The sequence below is a fragment of the Paramormyrops kingsleyae genome, chromosome 15 (assembly GCF_048594095.1).
Source record: "Paramormyrops kingsleyae isolate MSU_618 chromosome 15, PKINGS_0.4, whole genome shotgun sequence".
Taxonomy (NCBI): Eukaryota; Metazoa; Chordata; class Actinopteri; order Osteoglossiformes; family Mormyridae; genus Paramormyrops; species Paramormyrops kingsleyae.
Genome location: NC_132811.1, coordinates 24979718 through 24995528, shown reverse-complemented (window position 1 = coordinate 24995528; position 15811 = coordinate 24979718). Strand labels below are relative to the sequence as shown.

General features: G+C 44.9%; 1 protein-coding gene across 1 annotated transcript in view; it reads left to right on the top strand.

Moving 5' to 3' along the window:
- Positions 1-15811, top strand: part of faf1 (Fas (TNFRSF6) associated factor 1) — a 94051-nt gene that overhangs the window by 18865 nt on the left and 59375 nt on the right. The window contains exons 3-6 of the mRNA XM_023821370.2: positions 5876-5922; positions 10536-10804; positions 14959-15050; positions 15638-15729. Of these exons, the coding sequence (XP_023677138.2) occupies positions 5876-5922; positions 10536-10804; positions 14959-15050; positions 15638-15729 (500 nt within the window). The remainder of the gene's footprint in view (positions 1-5875; positions 5923-10535; positions 10805-14958; positions 15051-15637; positions 15730-15811) is intronic.

The following is a 15811-nucleotide window of genomic DNA, read 5'->3' as shown; positions in this document are numbered from 1 at the left end:
CTAAAATAATTAATCTCACTCTGCACTGCACCACGTTCTCTCTGATTCTCCAGCACTGCTCGACTGATCTTCTCTGTTCTGGCACCTATGTGATAGAATGAACTTTCACTAGATGTCTGAACAGCTGAGTCATTTGGTGCATTCAAATAATGACTAAAAACCTACCCCTTTCAGAAGTACTTGAATTAGCACTTCCAGGATACTCATTATTAAAAAACAAAAATTATATTACGTGTCAACAGAGCTTTTTAGAGTGATAGTATTCTTAGCCTGGTTCTGTTGAACAAGTATCAGAATGTATTCACTGATGAGACTCCTAAGCACTCTGGCTAAGGGCGTCTGCCAAATGCATTAAATGTTAACAATGCGTTGAACCTTGAAGCAGATGGGCTACAACAGCAGAAAACCACACTGGGTGTCACTCCTGTCGGCTAAGAACAGGAAATTGAGGCTGCAGTGGGTGTGGACTCACCAAAACCGGACAATGGAAGATTGGAAAAAACTTTGTCTGTCTGGTCAGATGAGTCTCGATTTCTGCTGCGACATTCAGATGGTAGGGTTAGAATTTGGCGAAAGCAGCATGATAGCATGGCTCCATCCTGCATTGTATGAACAACTCGGGCTGCTTGTGGTGGTGTAATGGTGTGGATAGCTTCATGGCACACTTTGGGCCCCTCACTACCAATTGAGCATCATTTAAATGCCACAGTCTACCCAGCTTCTAATGACTACATCCAGCAAGATCACGTAATATCAGAACGCTCATATCATCTCAGACTGGTTTCTTGAACATGATTATGAGTTCACTGTCTTCAAATAGCCACTCCAGTCACCAGATCTCAATTCAATAGAGCACCAATGAGATGTGGTGGAACGGGAAATTCGCATCATGAAAGTGCAGCTGATAAATCTGCAGCAACTGCGTGATGCTGTCATGTCAACATGGACCAAAGGATCTGTGGAATGTTGCAAGCATCTTGTTGAATTCTCTGCCATGAAGAATTAAGACAGTTCTGAAGAAAAAAAAGGGGGTCCAACCCAGTACTAGCAAAGGAGTACCTAATAAATGGCTGTATGTAGTAATGTTAATAGACCATTTAACCACTTAACCAGCAATTTTATTCTTACAAGAAACACTGCTTGTAGCATTATAATAATACACTTAATTATTGTTCATTTGTGCTCAAAAGTTACCATTTATTGCTTTGGTCAATAATCGTGCATTTCTGAATTCAGTTTACAACAAATACAATTTTTTTTTTCCATGTTGTGTTGCCACCTGTTATGAATGCTATCTTTGCAAAGTTTGCAAATTACAATACCTTGGTACACATGGGATTTTGCAAATACAAACCATTTCCACACGGTTGAAGTAGATCCTTTTTTGGAACCAGTTCTTCTCAACACGTAGGCATCGTCTGATGGGTGCTTGTCCTTTTTTTTCTTTCGTTATAACAATAGTGTTTAGTGCACTTTGTATCTGGGTCTTCATCAAAAGCTCAGCCCAGTCGTACGTATGCCTAGTGGCGTCCTCAATGCCATGTTTGTAGTGTGCTATTTTGTCTCAAATGTATGTTGCTTTCGACAAAAGCTTCTGCTAAATGTAATGTCAACGTAAATGACTGTTGTGCTGTATTGCGATTCTTGCCATAACTCTGAATCGCCATAACTTGCCATAACTCTGACAATTTTGTCATCTCTCACCACTACTCTAACGTATCTCCTGAACCTCTGGAAATGAAGGAACATTTAATTATTCACTGGATTCTGCAAAAGCCCTTCTGGGAAACCTAAGGTATTGGCATCAAAATCCAACAAATTAGCTCTGTGTACTAGGGTTGTCGATTATCTTAATTGAATTAAATACTGATTTTATTTTGACAATTAACCATTTATATATATTTACAAGCTAAATAGACAATATTACTTAGTAGCAAGTTTGTCGGCACTGGTTTGTGTCTGGCACAGCTTCTGGCAACCGCACCTTATTTGACAGACTGTAGTGGTAGATAAGTTCTGTTTGGGTGAATTTTGATATTTATCACAAAGAATTTAATATTGCAATGTAAATTTTTTTCTAGTATCGTTCAGCGCTAATCAATGCACACATTCACAAAAAGTTAATATTCATGGCTATGTACTGTATGATGTGGCTAAGTGGCATCGCTAGATTTGTTTTAGTGGTGATTTTATCCTGAGATACAGTCATCGGAGAAAATAAGTTTACGCAAAGATCTAAAGTAAAGTATTGACAAAGACAGAATCAGCTAATCCAAGTGGCTGAAAGGGGCATATCTTACAGCTGCCTCTGGCTAACCTCGCATTATTGGGTGAGTCCCTCAAACTTGAAAGTTCATCTGAATTTTCTTTCATACAATTAAAGCTTTTGCTTTTTATTTTGACCTTTATCCTTTATTTTTCATTTTTCTTCCGTCATTGCTGAGTAATCGAGAAGGCATTTTCATTGATCCTTTTTCAAAATTGAGTAATCAGGTAATCGTGGCAGCTCTAGGGCGTACAGCTGGGGGTCGTGTGTATGAGTTCTTTTTCCTGCTCAGGGTCTGAACTGCTCAGGGTGTGCTTGTATGCTTGTATACTTATTTAGATAAACACGTTCACATTTTTTGATCTGGTATGTTTGATGTTTTGGGAACTTCACACTACAGGCATGGATGCAGCATTCAGTAGCACCTCAGGGCTCATGTTCAGCTCCAGTTAGACCTGACAGTGTAGTACCTCACTGCAGCAGTGACGCCGTTGTCACTGCAAGATGGTGATGGTTGATGTTAAGATGACTGCAAATCAAGTTTCCTCATGAGATGAGCCTGTCTGCATGCAGCTAAATTACTGACCTGAGTGCAGTGCTCAAAAATATCTGCTACTAATTTGTTTATGTAATGTTTTGGGAAAAAAAACTGAGACCACAGCAAAATTTTCAGTTTCACTCATTTCTCAATTTATGGGTATGTGCCTGTGTGAAATTCACATTTTTTTGTGAGCTCCAGCCTGGCTCTTTCCTGCTTCTCATTGATGAAGGGCTTCTTCATTGCTTTGAGTCTTCAGTCCTGCTTGTAGGAGCCTGTTATGAATTGCCCTAGCAGTGCACTTCACACCACTTAATGTTTCCTATTCCTTTTGAAGGTCACTTGAGGTCAACCTTCAATTCATCGGGCACTGTCGGATAAGTTGATGGTCATCTCTGGCATTAGAAAGTCGCTTCTGCCCTTTACCTGACTGGTTTTGGTCTTTCCCAGTTCTCCTACTTGCCTGGAAGCAGTCCAGTGTAGCTTTCTGCCAGCAGAATACTGATTAAACCAGGATTTAACACTGCATTTAAAAAAAAAAAAAAAAATTAAATACGAATACTTTCATTCTTCCCAGAGCTGTATGTATTGTTGTCAGGTGTGGTTTGATTTGGAAATTTATATATCTATGAAAATCAAAAATGAATACTGTCCCATCACTTGCCAGACTTCAGTTTGACCTTTCAGTCAATGTGGATGATTGTGTTATGACATGAGGAGGATGTGTAGGCTTTACTGATCTCGTAGGTTTGGGGGCCTTTTGAGAAACTCCTGAGAGGTTGAAAGACAGGAAGGTTGTATTAGCCATAACAGTTAACATAACTAAGATTCTAAAAATGCTAGGTGAAATGTTACGCACCTCATCTCCATTGATATATACATATATACTTTAATCTCTTATCTGAATGTGCTTTTGACCTACTTTTGTCCATGCTGCAGACTTGCATATGGGTGCAGTGTGAGACTACGTGCTGAGGGCCACAGAGCTGCAGCAGGCGTCAGGCTTGTGTGGAGTTCTCCCTCTAGTGACAGCTGGGTGGTACTGTATGTCCACCAGCTGTTTCAGCTACTGCGTAAAACTTGATACTGGCACAAACCCAGCCGCAGGGTACCTCTCTGGCTGAGGGTCTTCCATTCTGTTATGGTGCACCACTGGGGTGAAATTCTGCATTAACCAGGCCTCTTAGCTGGCTATCTTTGCCTTTCAGTGGACCTAACAGGGTTCTTCTGCAGGTTACCTATGCCAAAACTGGGATGTTTGTGCCTGTTACGTGTAAATGGAAGCAGTCGATTCTTGGGGCAATGTATCCAACGATCATGGTTTTGGGGCTCATAGCAGCCATATATCCTGCTAAGTCTGACATAGACTAGCCAAAAATGCTACATATTTATCATTTTATATTTCTAACCAAATGGTCATAGTTCTGTGGTGTAAGTACTGGAAAATTTGGCATGTCCTAAAAGCGCCGGTCTGGGCACTGGACACTCACTCTGGCCCGGATTGCATCTTTAACGGTTTGTTTGTACAATGTCTATTAAGTATATCTTAAAGTAGGCTCTTGGGATGCAGTAGTTGCTTGTTTTCACAGCAGCCTCCTCAGAGATGCTTATTGCCCCTTTCATGTGGCGATCCAGGCCGCCGGTGCCCACGCGGGCCACCTCGGAATCTTTCACATAGCGTTCCCGTCGAGATAATGAAAAGGAGAGGGAGCGGCCCGCCTCCCTACATTCCACGCATTAATGACATCCGGGCGAAGCCCGTCCATCCGTCTGAGTAGCCGTCTGCGGGGGTGGTGCCATCATTCCGCCTGCTTGTCCTGTGGAGGAACTCGTGTTTCTTTTGTGAGCGGTTGTGTCATCACGAGGACGTCTGCAAAGGAGCTGTTATCGCCGTCCCCGCCCCCCGCCAGCCGGGATGAGTCATCATCTGCTGGTGTTTTCCTCTGCTCACGGTACCTTGGCAGTTCCTGGCGGCTCAGAGCGGACCAGCGCTTACATCCCAGCTGTAGTAACAGTGAGCGTACGCTGTTTATTTTCCCTGGGGGAGCTTTGAGTCACGGGTTTTTCGTGTTTCTTCCAGTACACACGTGTGTAAGCATGAATTAATGTATTTCTTTGGGGTTTTAAAACTTTCAACACTTTTTTTTTTTTTTACCATTAATAATGGTCCTTTTTCTGAATATAGCTCAAATAAAAAAGGCAAAACTTCTCCACGGCGATTAAACATGAACCCGATCCAGAGGTGTGTTGATCTCGGTTTGTTGGAATGGCACACGTCTGAAAATGTGTGAACCCTCCTCTTAAAGCTGGACCAGGTAATCCCAGAACTGGTAACGGACAAACCAAAGGGCTACCTTATCAGGCAGAAATGTGTTCAGTCTTAGTGCTGTCAGCTCTTCCTGCTGGCAGCGTGACCCAGGGAGATGCCAAGATGTTCGTGTTTTTAAGTCCTCAACACAAAGCCGAACAGACCTGCTGGAAGCTGAGGTGGCTTGAAGGTCTTTCTGAAATGCTGATCTTTCAGCAGAACATCTAAATATGGGTCCGTGAATTACTGTCATGTGCCCCCCCAGTTCTGTCTTCATGTTGGCTATGTTTAGTAGGCTGGTACTTCATTGTATAGTAAAAATACTGTATAATTCCCTGTGGGAGAACGTAAAGCCAGGTAGGCTTGTTTCTGTGTAGGTTTGCTGATGTAGCTTCCTTAATGTAGCTGGAACAGCCCACATTACCCAATAACAGAGGTGCACGCATAGGGTTAAATGGCTGCCTTACTTTACTGATCTGTCTGTCTTATTGTCTGTAGCTTGTCCTTTCATAGAGCTGAACTTCCCTGACGTCTGTACAACTGCATTTGGCCGTCTGTCCAAGAATTTGTCTGTCTTAGACTGGTGCATCCTTTAGTGACGTCTTGAATGACTGCTTGGTTAGATTTGGTCAAAACTTTAGGCAATTGGTGGAAAAACAAATTTTTTCTTTAATATTTAATAGTAATTAAAGTGATTGAAATCTGTATTAGCTAATTACTTTCATTTTAATAAGGGGTATTAACTATTTTTCTCTCTTCACAGGCAGCAATCAATGGTGTGATTCCACAGGAAAATGGCATCTTACAAAGGTAACCCTGCCCCCCCCACACACACACACACACACACACACGTGTACACACACGTTTGTCTTCCTATCTAAATGGGGACTGTCCATTCATTTCTATAGGATAAACCTTTATCACAGTCACGACACCCTTAACCCCTACCCATCCCTAACCTTCATCATAAATAACCAACCCAAATACAAGACTTTTGGAAGTTTTACTTTTTTGATTGCATTCACAGATTTTTATAAAACTGAGGTTATCCAAATGGGGACCTCAAAAGATGTCCCCAAAAGTAGGGAAATTTCAGGTTTTACTACACTTTGGGGACAATTTGGTCCTCAAATGTGATCTATTCAAACCCACACACACTCTCACTGTCTCTCTCTTTCTCTCTCCCTCCCTCCCCCTCCCCCATCAAGGGCAATGAGGTAGGTGTTTATTAAGGGGGAGAATGTACTGTTCTTAGAAATACAAACACGTTGCTCTTTTCTGATGTGGCTCCTGTTCTGCTTTCTTAATTAACGAGGCTCGATTTGCTTAGGAAATGGCACTTGGCAGTCATGTGGATTTTAAAGAGAATATTTGTGCCAAAAAAATTTGAAATATGTGAAATAAGTGACCTTAATTTTAAATGATCTCTCTGTCCACTTAATTGCTCAGATGGTCTAATTGCTGTATATTCATTCGGTGTTATATTGACATTTGATGGTATGTTACTGGGGTCCAAGAGCCGATCCCATCAGCAACACAAACCCAAAGGCCCCTGGTAACATTTGCAATAACATTTGCAGAACATATTATTCTAATGGGTTCAGTTTTCAACCTGTACATCTTCAAAACGTCTCAAATAATTCAAAATGACCAAGGGGCCAAATCACGGTTAAAATTCAGTGTACAGTCATTTGACACTGTAGAGCAGGGAGGCTGTCTCAGGATGGCCTGAACGTCCTGGTTCATTTTAAGCTTGGTTCGGTTTGGTGGCGCTCGTAGGTGAACCCTGCGATGAAGCCAGTCCTGTTTTTGGCAGCCTCTTGCATGATTTCTCGCACTGATCTTTGTATCTTTGTATCATTTCTTGTCTGTTTTCGCTTTTCTTCGCCCTGTTTGTACGCTCACTTCACTCACCAAGGGGGCTAAAACATTTTGCGTGGTTTTTCCCGATTCACAGGGGGCCTGTGCCCCTAACCTCCATGATGAAAGGGCTATAAATGTGTGGCAGAGAACAGAACACCACGAGAGGAAGGCAGAAATGTGAACTGATGCTGGATGGGAAGGCCCTGAGAGGGGCATTGTCCTCGCCTAACGGTCATTCCTCATGAATGCGCTGAGCTGTTGAGCTAAGGAAAATATATTTAAGCCATTCACATTCTGTTAAATGGTTTGTTTTGTGCGTGTGTGTGTTTGCGCGCGCGGGGAAACTTCGGGTATAGTTATGAATGAGCCGGCATCGTCATTTGCATCCACCCCGTTTACGAAGCGACTGGCACTGCCCTGCGCTTGTAGGATGGCATCTTTCACAGAACTGCCCCCGGTGAGGTGAACATAGCCAGCAGGGCGCTCAGAGACCCTGGCATCTCTGCCTGCAAAACCTGTGGATGGTTCAACAGTGCCATCTAGGAGTTGGTGATTGAATTGCAGCTCTTGGAAAATATGTTGGGGAGGGGGGCAAAATAACAGAAACACTACATGAAAAAGGACTTTAACTTTGAAGCTACGATTACAAACACAGCTGCAAAGGTGTCATATGTAGTTGAATGCCAGTTATCGGTATGTGTCAGATATTAAATAGGCCAGACAATCAGGTTTTTGATATATGAGTTTTAAAAGCAGAATAAAGGAGCAGATCTGAAGAGGTCAAACTGCACCACAGAGAAACTGCAACATCACTTAATGTGTCAAGGGGAACAGTGTCAGGAATCATGACAGGTTTGCCAAACATTGGCAAGTTGCATCAGCCGAGGCGATCGATGCCCGTGAAAGCACACTTTGAGGGAGAGAGACACAGCATAATTACTAATCAAGTCACTTAATCATCATTTCACACCTATGAAATGAATTGCATCAGACAGCTTGAACAAAGAACAGTTGGATGATAAACACAACAATAAATTCTGTGGTGATAATATATAAAACGATACACAAATAGTTAGTACACAACAATAACATCTACAATGACTCGATACAAAGTAAACAGTGGTACAAGACTGTGCATATACACAGTAGGCAATTCAAAATTTGAAAACTAGCTATATTACATATGTTTCCCAGACCGTCCCATAAAGCTGCGATAATGTGTAATTGTGCTGGGGTGCTTTCATTTGGAAAAAGTACAGCGCACATGTTTTAAGAGCAGATTACTATTCAAACAACTTCTTACTAATGCACCATTAATGACACAGACACTCTCTTTTATCTGTGTATTTTACACCCGCCAGTAAACGAAGCCGGTCTGAGAGGCTTGGCTCAGCTCCGAGTTCTGAGGATAGCACCTCGATAGGCATTCTTCAGGGCTCTCAGACGGCAGATTGAGCCTCTATCTGTCTGACCCTTTCTTGGGTTCAGGGTTCAGGGGCAGCCTCGCAATGATGATGAGAAACCCTTGTGTTGTGTGGCAGCACCCCTTGTATCCCAGAACAGCCAGGGTAATATCTGCCCGCTTTTCTAAATAGTGCCTTGCTATTCATTGCTATTGATGTGTCTCATTGCCCTCCTGGAATGTGGGTTTGATTCCTGCCCCTGGCTCTGAGCATTTGGAATTTGCATGTTCCCCCCCATGCTTACCCAGGTATCATCCCAAAACGTGGCGACATCGGTGAATCGGTTTTGTGATGTACTGGCATCCCGTCCAGGGTGTCCCCTACCCTGTGCCCTGTGCCGGGCTTCCCGTCCAGGGTGTCCCCTACCCTGTGCCCTGTGCCGGGCGTGGCTTCCCGTCCAGGGTGACCGATACCCTGTGCCCTGGGCCGGGCGTGGCTTCCCGTCCAGGGTGTCCCCTACCCTGTGCCCTGGGCCGGGCGTGGCTTCCCGTCCAGGGTGTCCCCTACCCTGTGCCCTGGGCCGGGCGTGGCTTCCCGTCCAGGGTGTCCCCTACCCTGTGCCCTGGGCCGGGCGTGGCTTCCCGTCCAGGGTGTCCCCTACCCTGTGCCCTGGGCCGGGCGTGGCTTCCCGTCCAGGGTGTCCCCTACCCTGTGCCCTGGGCCGGGCGTGGCTTCCCGTCCAGGGTGTCCCCTACCCTGTGCCCTGGGCCGGGCGTGGCTTCCCGTCCAGGGTGTCCCCTACCCTGTGCCCTGGGCCGGGCGTGGCTTCCCGTCCAGGGTGTCCCCTACCCTGTGCCCTGGGCCGGGCGTGGCTTCCCGTCCAGGGTGTCCCCTACCCTGTGCCCTGGGCCGGGCGTGGCTTTCCGTCCAGGGTGTCCCCTACCCTGTGCCCTGTGACGGGCGTGGCTTCCCGTCCAGGGTGTCCCCTACCCTGTGCCCTGTGACGGGCTTGGCTTCCCGTCCAGGGTGTCCCCTGCCCTGTGCCCTGTGCCGGGCGTGGCTTCCCGTCCAGGGTGTCCCCTGCCCTGTGCCCTGTGACGGGCGTGGCTTCCCGTCCAGGGTGTCCCCTACCCTGTGCCCTGTGACGGGCTTGGCTTCCCGTCCAGGGTGTCCCCTGCCCTGTGCCCTGTGCCGGGCGTGGCTTCCCGTCCAGGGTGTCCCCTGCCCTGTGCCTTTTGCTTGCTGGGACAGGTTCCCAGCTCCCCATGTCCCTGTCCTGGATTAGCATTTATGGGAGATGGATGTATGTTGGTGGTGGTATCTGTTGTGTCTGCAGGATCTCAGAGTGGAGTGCACCCCCCCACCCCAACTCCAGCTGTGGACACATGTTTCACCGTTGTTCTTCTAACGGCTGGTTTGTCCCTTCTAACGATTTCCCGAATGCCCCCTGAAGCCCAACGTCTGTGACCTTTCTGTATTGTAATACGGTGGGATAAATGCTGCCTTTGTGCTGGCCACTGGCACCCCGCTCCTTCTCACAGTGCGATATGTGCTGACCCCCCCGAGGAAAAGAGAAGCGTCTTTGTCTGTGTTGGGACAGAGAAAAGACATTATTTACTGCTGCGTGGGACTGGTGCTCCGGGGAATTCAGCCCCCAGACAGGGAGAACGAAGGAGTCTGAGAGAGAGGCCATTTTGTGCCCCTGCCTTCTGAGGCGACGGGAGCGACTCCCTCCCCCAGACAATGGCGTGTCTGTTGGATCTTTCCCATTTTATGCGGCGAGTAAAGCCTGTTTACATTCACTTTGGAAACTGTTTGTGTTGCTGGTGCAGTGTGGTTGCCCCAGAATGACTGAGCTGGGGTTACCCTCCAACCCCACCACTGTCTCTCGGCCTCTAAAGCGGAGCCGGTGGCCATCCAATGAAAGGGACCGACCGGCCCTTTGCCATGTGAGGCAGCCTCGCTGTAGCGCTAAATGGGGAGAAGGTTCCGATGCTGGGCCGCAGGAGGGCTTTGGTGTTTAACCTGGGTTTATAATGCCTCTGAATCTGTGTCCCTGTGTTTGTGCCTGCAAGTATGTTCTGCTAAAGAGAAGCCCCATGCAAAGCTCTGTTAGATCATTAATTAATTGTATATGTATGTGTTTTTATTTTCCAGCAACTTCTCTAGTGAAGGGTCCCCGACTGGCATGTTTGGTCCCCGCAGTCACCCGTCAGCTGTGGCGCCGGCGCCGGGCCCGGCCCCGGCCCCGCCTCCTCCGCCCTCCTCGTCCACCTCCTCGTCCACCTCCTCATCCTCCTCCTCAGCCTTTTGCCCTGTCCTCCCCACACGGCACATCGTGGAGAGGCAGCCACGCATGCTGAACTTCCGTGTGGAGTACCGCCAGCGCTCCGTAGAGGTGGTGCTGGAGGACACCGGCACAGTGGGTGAGGGCCCAGGGCTCACCGGTGCCCCCATCAGGTTTGGGGTGTGATAGCTGTAGTCTAATTCAGATGTGACTGGAGAGGTTGCTAAGTGTTCCGGGAATAAAGTGCGATACCTGTTAATAGATCAGTATCAAAAATATTGACTTTGATGCTGATGCCTCTATCAATACTGTAAAATGGTCCCATTTAAATATTATATTGTTTTGAAATGAACAAGCATAATTATGACTTAAGCCAACAGCAATAATACCGTATTTTGCACAACATAAGGCGCACTGGATTGAAAGGCGCACTCTCAATTGTGGGGCTTATTTCTGTACTTAAGCCATACATAAGGTGCACCGTATTATTCGGCGCATGCAAAAACAAGGTAACAAAAGCAAAACAGTGAGTTTAGTTAAACCTTATTCTACTACGTATTTAAAAATACTTTTCCCGCGGAAACTCTGTTTTGTCTTTTTAACTTGGCGCAATTCATTCTCCTGCTTCCTCCACTTCCGAACCATAGATTAATTGATTTTGAATTCTCTCGCTGCTGCTCTATTCCCATTTACAACCGCGTAACTGATAGCCTGTAGTTTGAATTGTGCATCGTAAGCATGTCTCTTCTCTGATGCCATTTTCAGGGTCCTTAGCTAAACAAATGTTGTTTCGCAGCGCACCAGTAGTACAATATAACTACCTGCCGTAGGCGTGGCGGTGGTAAGCGTACCTCTGTACGTGGCTTTACGTAATGTTCTGCAATTGGTTTATCGCTGCCAGCTGTATTACTACGTCCCTATGTCGGCAGGAAATGGTCTGACAGTCAATCAAGCGGAGTGCTTACTAAAATGCACAGCAACATTTTTACAGATTTTGGAACTCAGTGCACACATAAGGCGCACCGAATTTAAAGGCGCACCGTGGATTTTTGAGAAAATTAAAGGCTTTTAATTGCGCCTTATAGTGTGCAAAATACGGTATATTATGTAGTTCTAACATTTGTCAGTGAAATGTGTATAGGTTAAACTCCATCTGATGCATATATTCTAATTTTAATTTGGCCTGACTGTGACATAACCTCATCAGTAATACAGTAATGTTAGATTTATTTGTGTTCTGCTATTCATCATTTAGCCTTGGGATCAGTGTCAAATCATCACACTTTCAGACCTCATCGTCACAGATTTTAACAAAACTTGGCATGTTGATTTGGTCACATGAGTAACTCATGAAACTGAAATTGGGCGTGTCTGGGATCAATATTGAGGGAGATTTAAGCGAACAAAGTTTTAACTTTTTCGGGGGGGGGGGGTCCTATGACTTTGACTGGTTATATTTACCTTAATGTAAGCTGCACAGAAGTGGTCCTTATATTGTTTTAAAGCTATTGTTCAGCTCTATAGATTGAATAAATAATATGCCATCCCCATATGAATAATTATACAATGTAATAACCGATTCAAATATTAAAAATTCAATAACAAAAACCCTATATTTCAAAATTTATTAATTTTTTACTAAAGCTAGATCATAATGTCATGAACGTCTCCAGAAAATTTGGTCTTTGGTTTTTGAGTTGTTGTTGAGATATCATTACTTATCTGAAGTGTGTATCAAAACCACTATTCCTTGCAATGCTGTTAGCAGTAGCAGAATAGCAGTTAGTGATCAATGCATGGTACAGGGTTATTATTTTTCATGACGACTACAACCAAAGACCAAGTTTTTTTTGTTGTTGAATTTTTAATATTTTAATTATTTTAATAATTTAAACCCCAAAAAAAAGTTTACATTTGTTCGCTTAAATTTCTCTCAGTATTGATCCCAGACACACCCAATTTCAGTTTCATGAGTTACTCATGTCACCGAATCAGCATGCCAAGTTTCGTTAAAATCCGTGACGATGACGTCCAAAGGTGTGATGATTTGAAACGGAATGACCCCTTGCCTACTTTTCGTCCGTGGGGAAAGGGATATGAATAAAGTCATATGTGGGCTAAGCATTACTTTAAGCAGAAACATAACTGCTAAATTACATCACTATCATGTGTCTTACATCAGTTATCATGCACAACTGACTGTCTTTAAATCAGGCTGAGCCAGAGGCTGATGCTTTGCCAGGTTACACATATTGCCCCCTCTGTAGCAGCGTTTACACACTGGGGCTGTCAGCTCTGCAGGTTCACCCTGCTCCTTTGGTTTAAAACCAAAATAACATCACACCTCACTTCTGCCCCCTGCTTATCAGCCACAGATGGGCTGTGTTCAACAGCAATCTTCCATCCTATATAGCTTCTCTGTACAAGACACGTGTGAAATAAGTGTGACTATCTCTCCCCGCAGCGCTGGTTCTGCTCGTTTGCATAACTTCAGTGTTCTTTGATGTATGCAGTAAAGATGCATGGACCCCTAATAATTATGGAGTTATTATGACAGAATACTGTGGTTGTGTAAAATAAATTTGCATACTTGTAAATTTAGTTTTGCACACTTGTATTTTGGTTTTGTACACTCGTGCAGCAAAGTTTGTGTTTTCCAGAAAAAAAGGTCTTGCACACTTGTTTTCATAATCATAAATTTGCCACTCCAATATACGTGTGCTCGGAATGCTGAGATTTCCTGCAGCATTCTCACGTACCCAAAGTTTTGTAAACCCGTAACTACCACACCCAGAGCAGCAAGTGGGTGGCATTTGTGCGCCTCAAGCCATGACAGCCAGTCAAAAATCTTGAGACTTTTGTTTTGGGTATTATTGGTTGGATTCACTGGACTCTCAAAATACTGTTCCATTTACATGCTTTCAGGACAGGAATAAATCTACTAAAGGGATTCCTTCCCTGTGTTGTGCACTTGTAATCCCTTCTAAAATATGTGCAACTGCAAGTTGCAAATCTGTGACTTTGTAAAGACGTTTTTGTAAACAAACTTTGCTGCACAGGTGTATAAAACTAAAATACAAGTACACAACCACGGAATTCTATCATAATAATAACTCCATAAATAATACCACCTTTTTGTTAATCTCTTATCACGATATAGGTAATTCAATTACAGCTTAGCAATGGAATCAGTATTTTTTGGCATGTAATGTCTTCCTTGGGTTTCTTGTTTGTTGTTTGTGGGCGTATACATAGTCACCTTGGGCCACTTTTGTTTGGTTTGCATAACTGGCATGTGAGTACGGCACTTCTAATTGGTGAGAATAACAGTCAGACAAGGAGGACGGCATTAATTTGTAAAACTGTTCACATGATAGTTTTAAACCCTGAGTCAGACGTGTTGTATAATGCATATACTAAATCGTGCTCTTTGCAATTTGTTAATCTCGTTGTTTCAAATTCTGATTTAGATTTGAATAATCGTTCAGCCCTAAAATTTCAAAATCAAAGAATTATACAACTTTACATTTTTGGTATCACAATACAGTACTGATACTGGGATATTGAACATGGTTCCCATGGGTAATTCCCATGGGTAATTGATGAGTTTAAAATACTGTGGCTGGCTGGCACAAAGGCAGCCTGTTTTTCCGTTTATTATAAGTTATGGAAATTCAGGGAATAGTCAGGGAGTTTGGCTTTTGAAAAGCATCAAACTTTGCTTTTCCGCTTCTTTGGCCTCAGTGTATCTGAGTGGCATAGTCCGGAGCAGCAGACTAAAATAATGCAGATTAAACTGCCCCCCTCCCCCTCAATTGCTTCACAATGGGACTGGCTGAGTTTATCTGAGGCTCTTCGTTTCTTAGAAACTGTAAGGCTAATTCTCAGTGTGGTTTTTCTAATGATAGAACCAATCATTCCAGTTCTGAGAAGCAGTTGCTGTTTTGAAATATCCTCACTGCCTGTTAACCACACGTCTGGTGCAGATGCATGCTTACAGCCATCTATAGAGGTTCTGTACCATGTTTTTGCCTCCACAGGAACCTGGGCAGCCCTCCGCTGTCTGGGACCAGCTCTGCCAGAATTGCCTTTTCAGGTGTCTTGGTCTGGGCTTTGGCGAGGTTCAAATCGCAGGGTGTTAGTATTATGCAGTGATTGTTTAGTACTTTGTCATAAAAGCAGAGTCTAATGGTGTTTTGAGCCTGGGGCAGTTGATGAAAATGGTGTCCATCCTCCACTTCCATCTATTGGTGGAGGAGGGAACTACTTCATCTTCTCTCCTTTTCTCTGTAGGTGACATTAAACAGATCCTCGAGACAGAGCTGCAGATCCCCATGGCGAAAATGCACCTGAAGGGCTGGAAGACGGGAGACGTGTCTGACAGTGTGAGTAAGCAGCAGAGGTGCCGGCCCGGTCCCAATGAGACTGGCCCTAACCTGTGTCCGACAGCATGAGTTAGTGGCGGAGATGCCGGCCCGGTTCCAATGAGACCAGCCCTGACCTGTTTCCGACAGCGTGAGCTAGTGGCAGAGGCGCCGGCCCGGTCCCAATGAGACCGGCCCCGGTTTATGTCCGACAGCATGAGTTAGCGGCGAAGGCTGCCAGTCAGGTCTGGTCCCAATGAGACCGGCCCTGACCTGTTTCTGACAGTGTGAGTTAATGGTGGAAGTGCCAACCCATCAGGATGAGACCGGCCCCCGCCTGTGACCGACAGCTTTCCAAATGTAGGGTACAAAACAACTTAGAGTATTTGCAGATAAGTCAAGAGTATGAAATCCATTGCTCTTGTAGACATTAATACAGATGTGCAAGGTACGTGTTGGCATTTATGTAGCCATAATTTTACTTGTTTGCTAGATTTTCTGTTAGTCTTTCAAGCCTCAGCAGTTAGCCAGTAATGAGGCCTGTTTTCGGGCTTCAAGAGTCTCTAATGGTGTTCCTTGCCTTCCTTGTTATCGTGCTGCCTGTTCAGACCGTCCTGCGGAGTTTACACTTGCCCAAGAACAACAGCCTATATGTCCTGACCCCCGACATCGCCCATGCAGCAACGTCCGGCCTCAGCAGGTGAGTGCCTTCCACTCTTGGCTCCTTGTTCTCTGGTTCATCCCTGTCAGCTGACCTTATGTGGCTGAGCTTCAAGTAAACC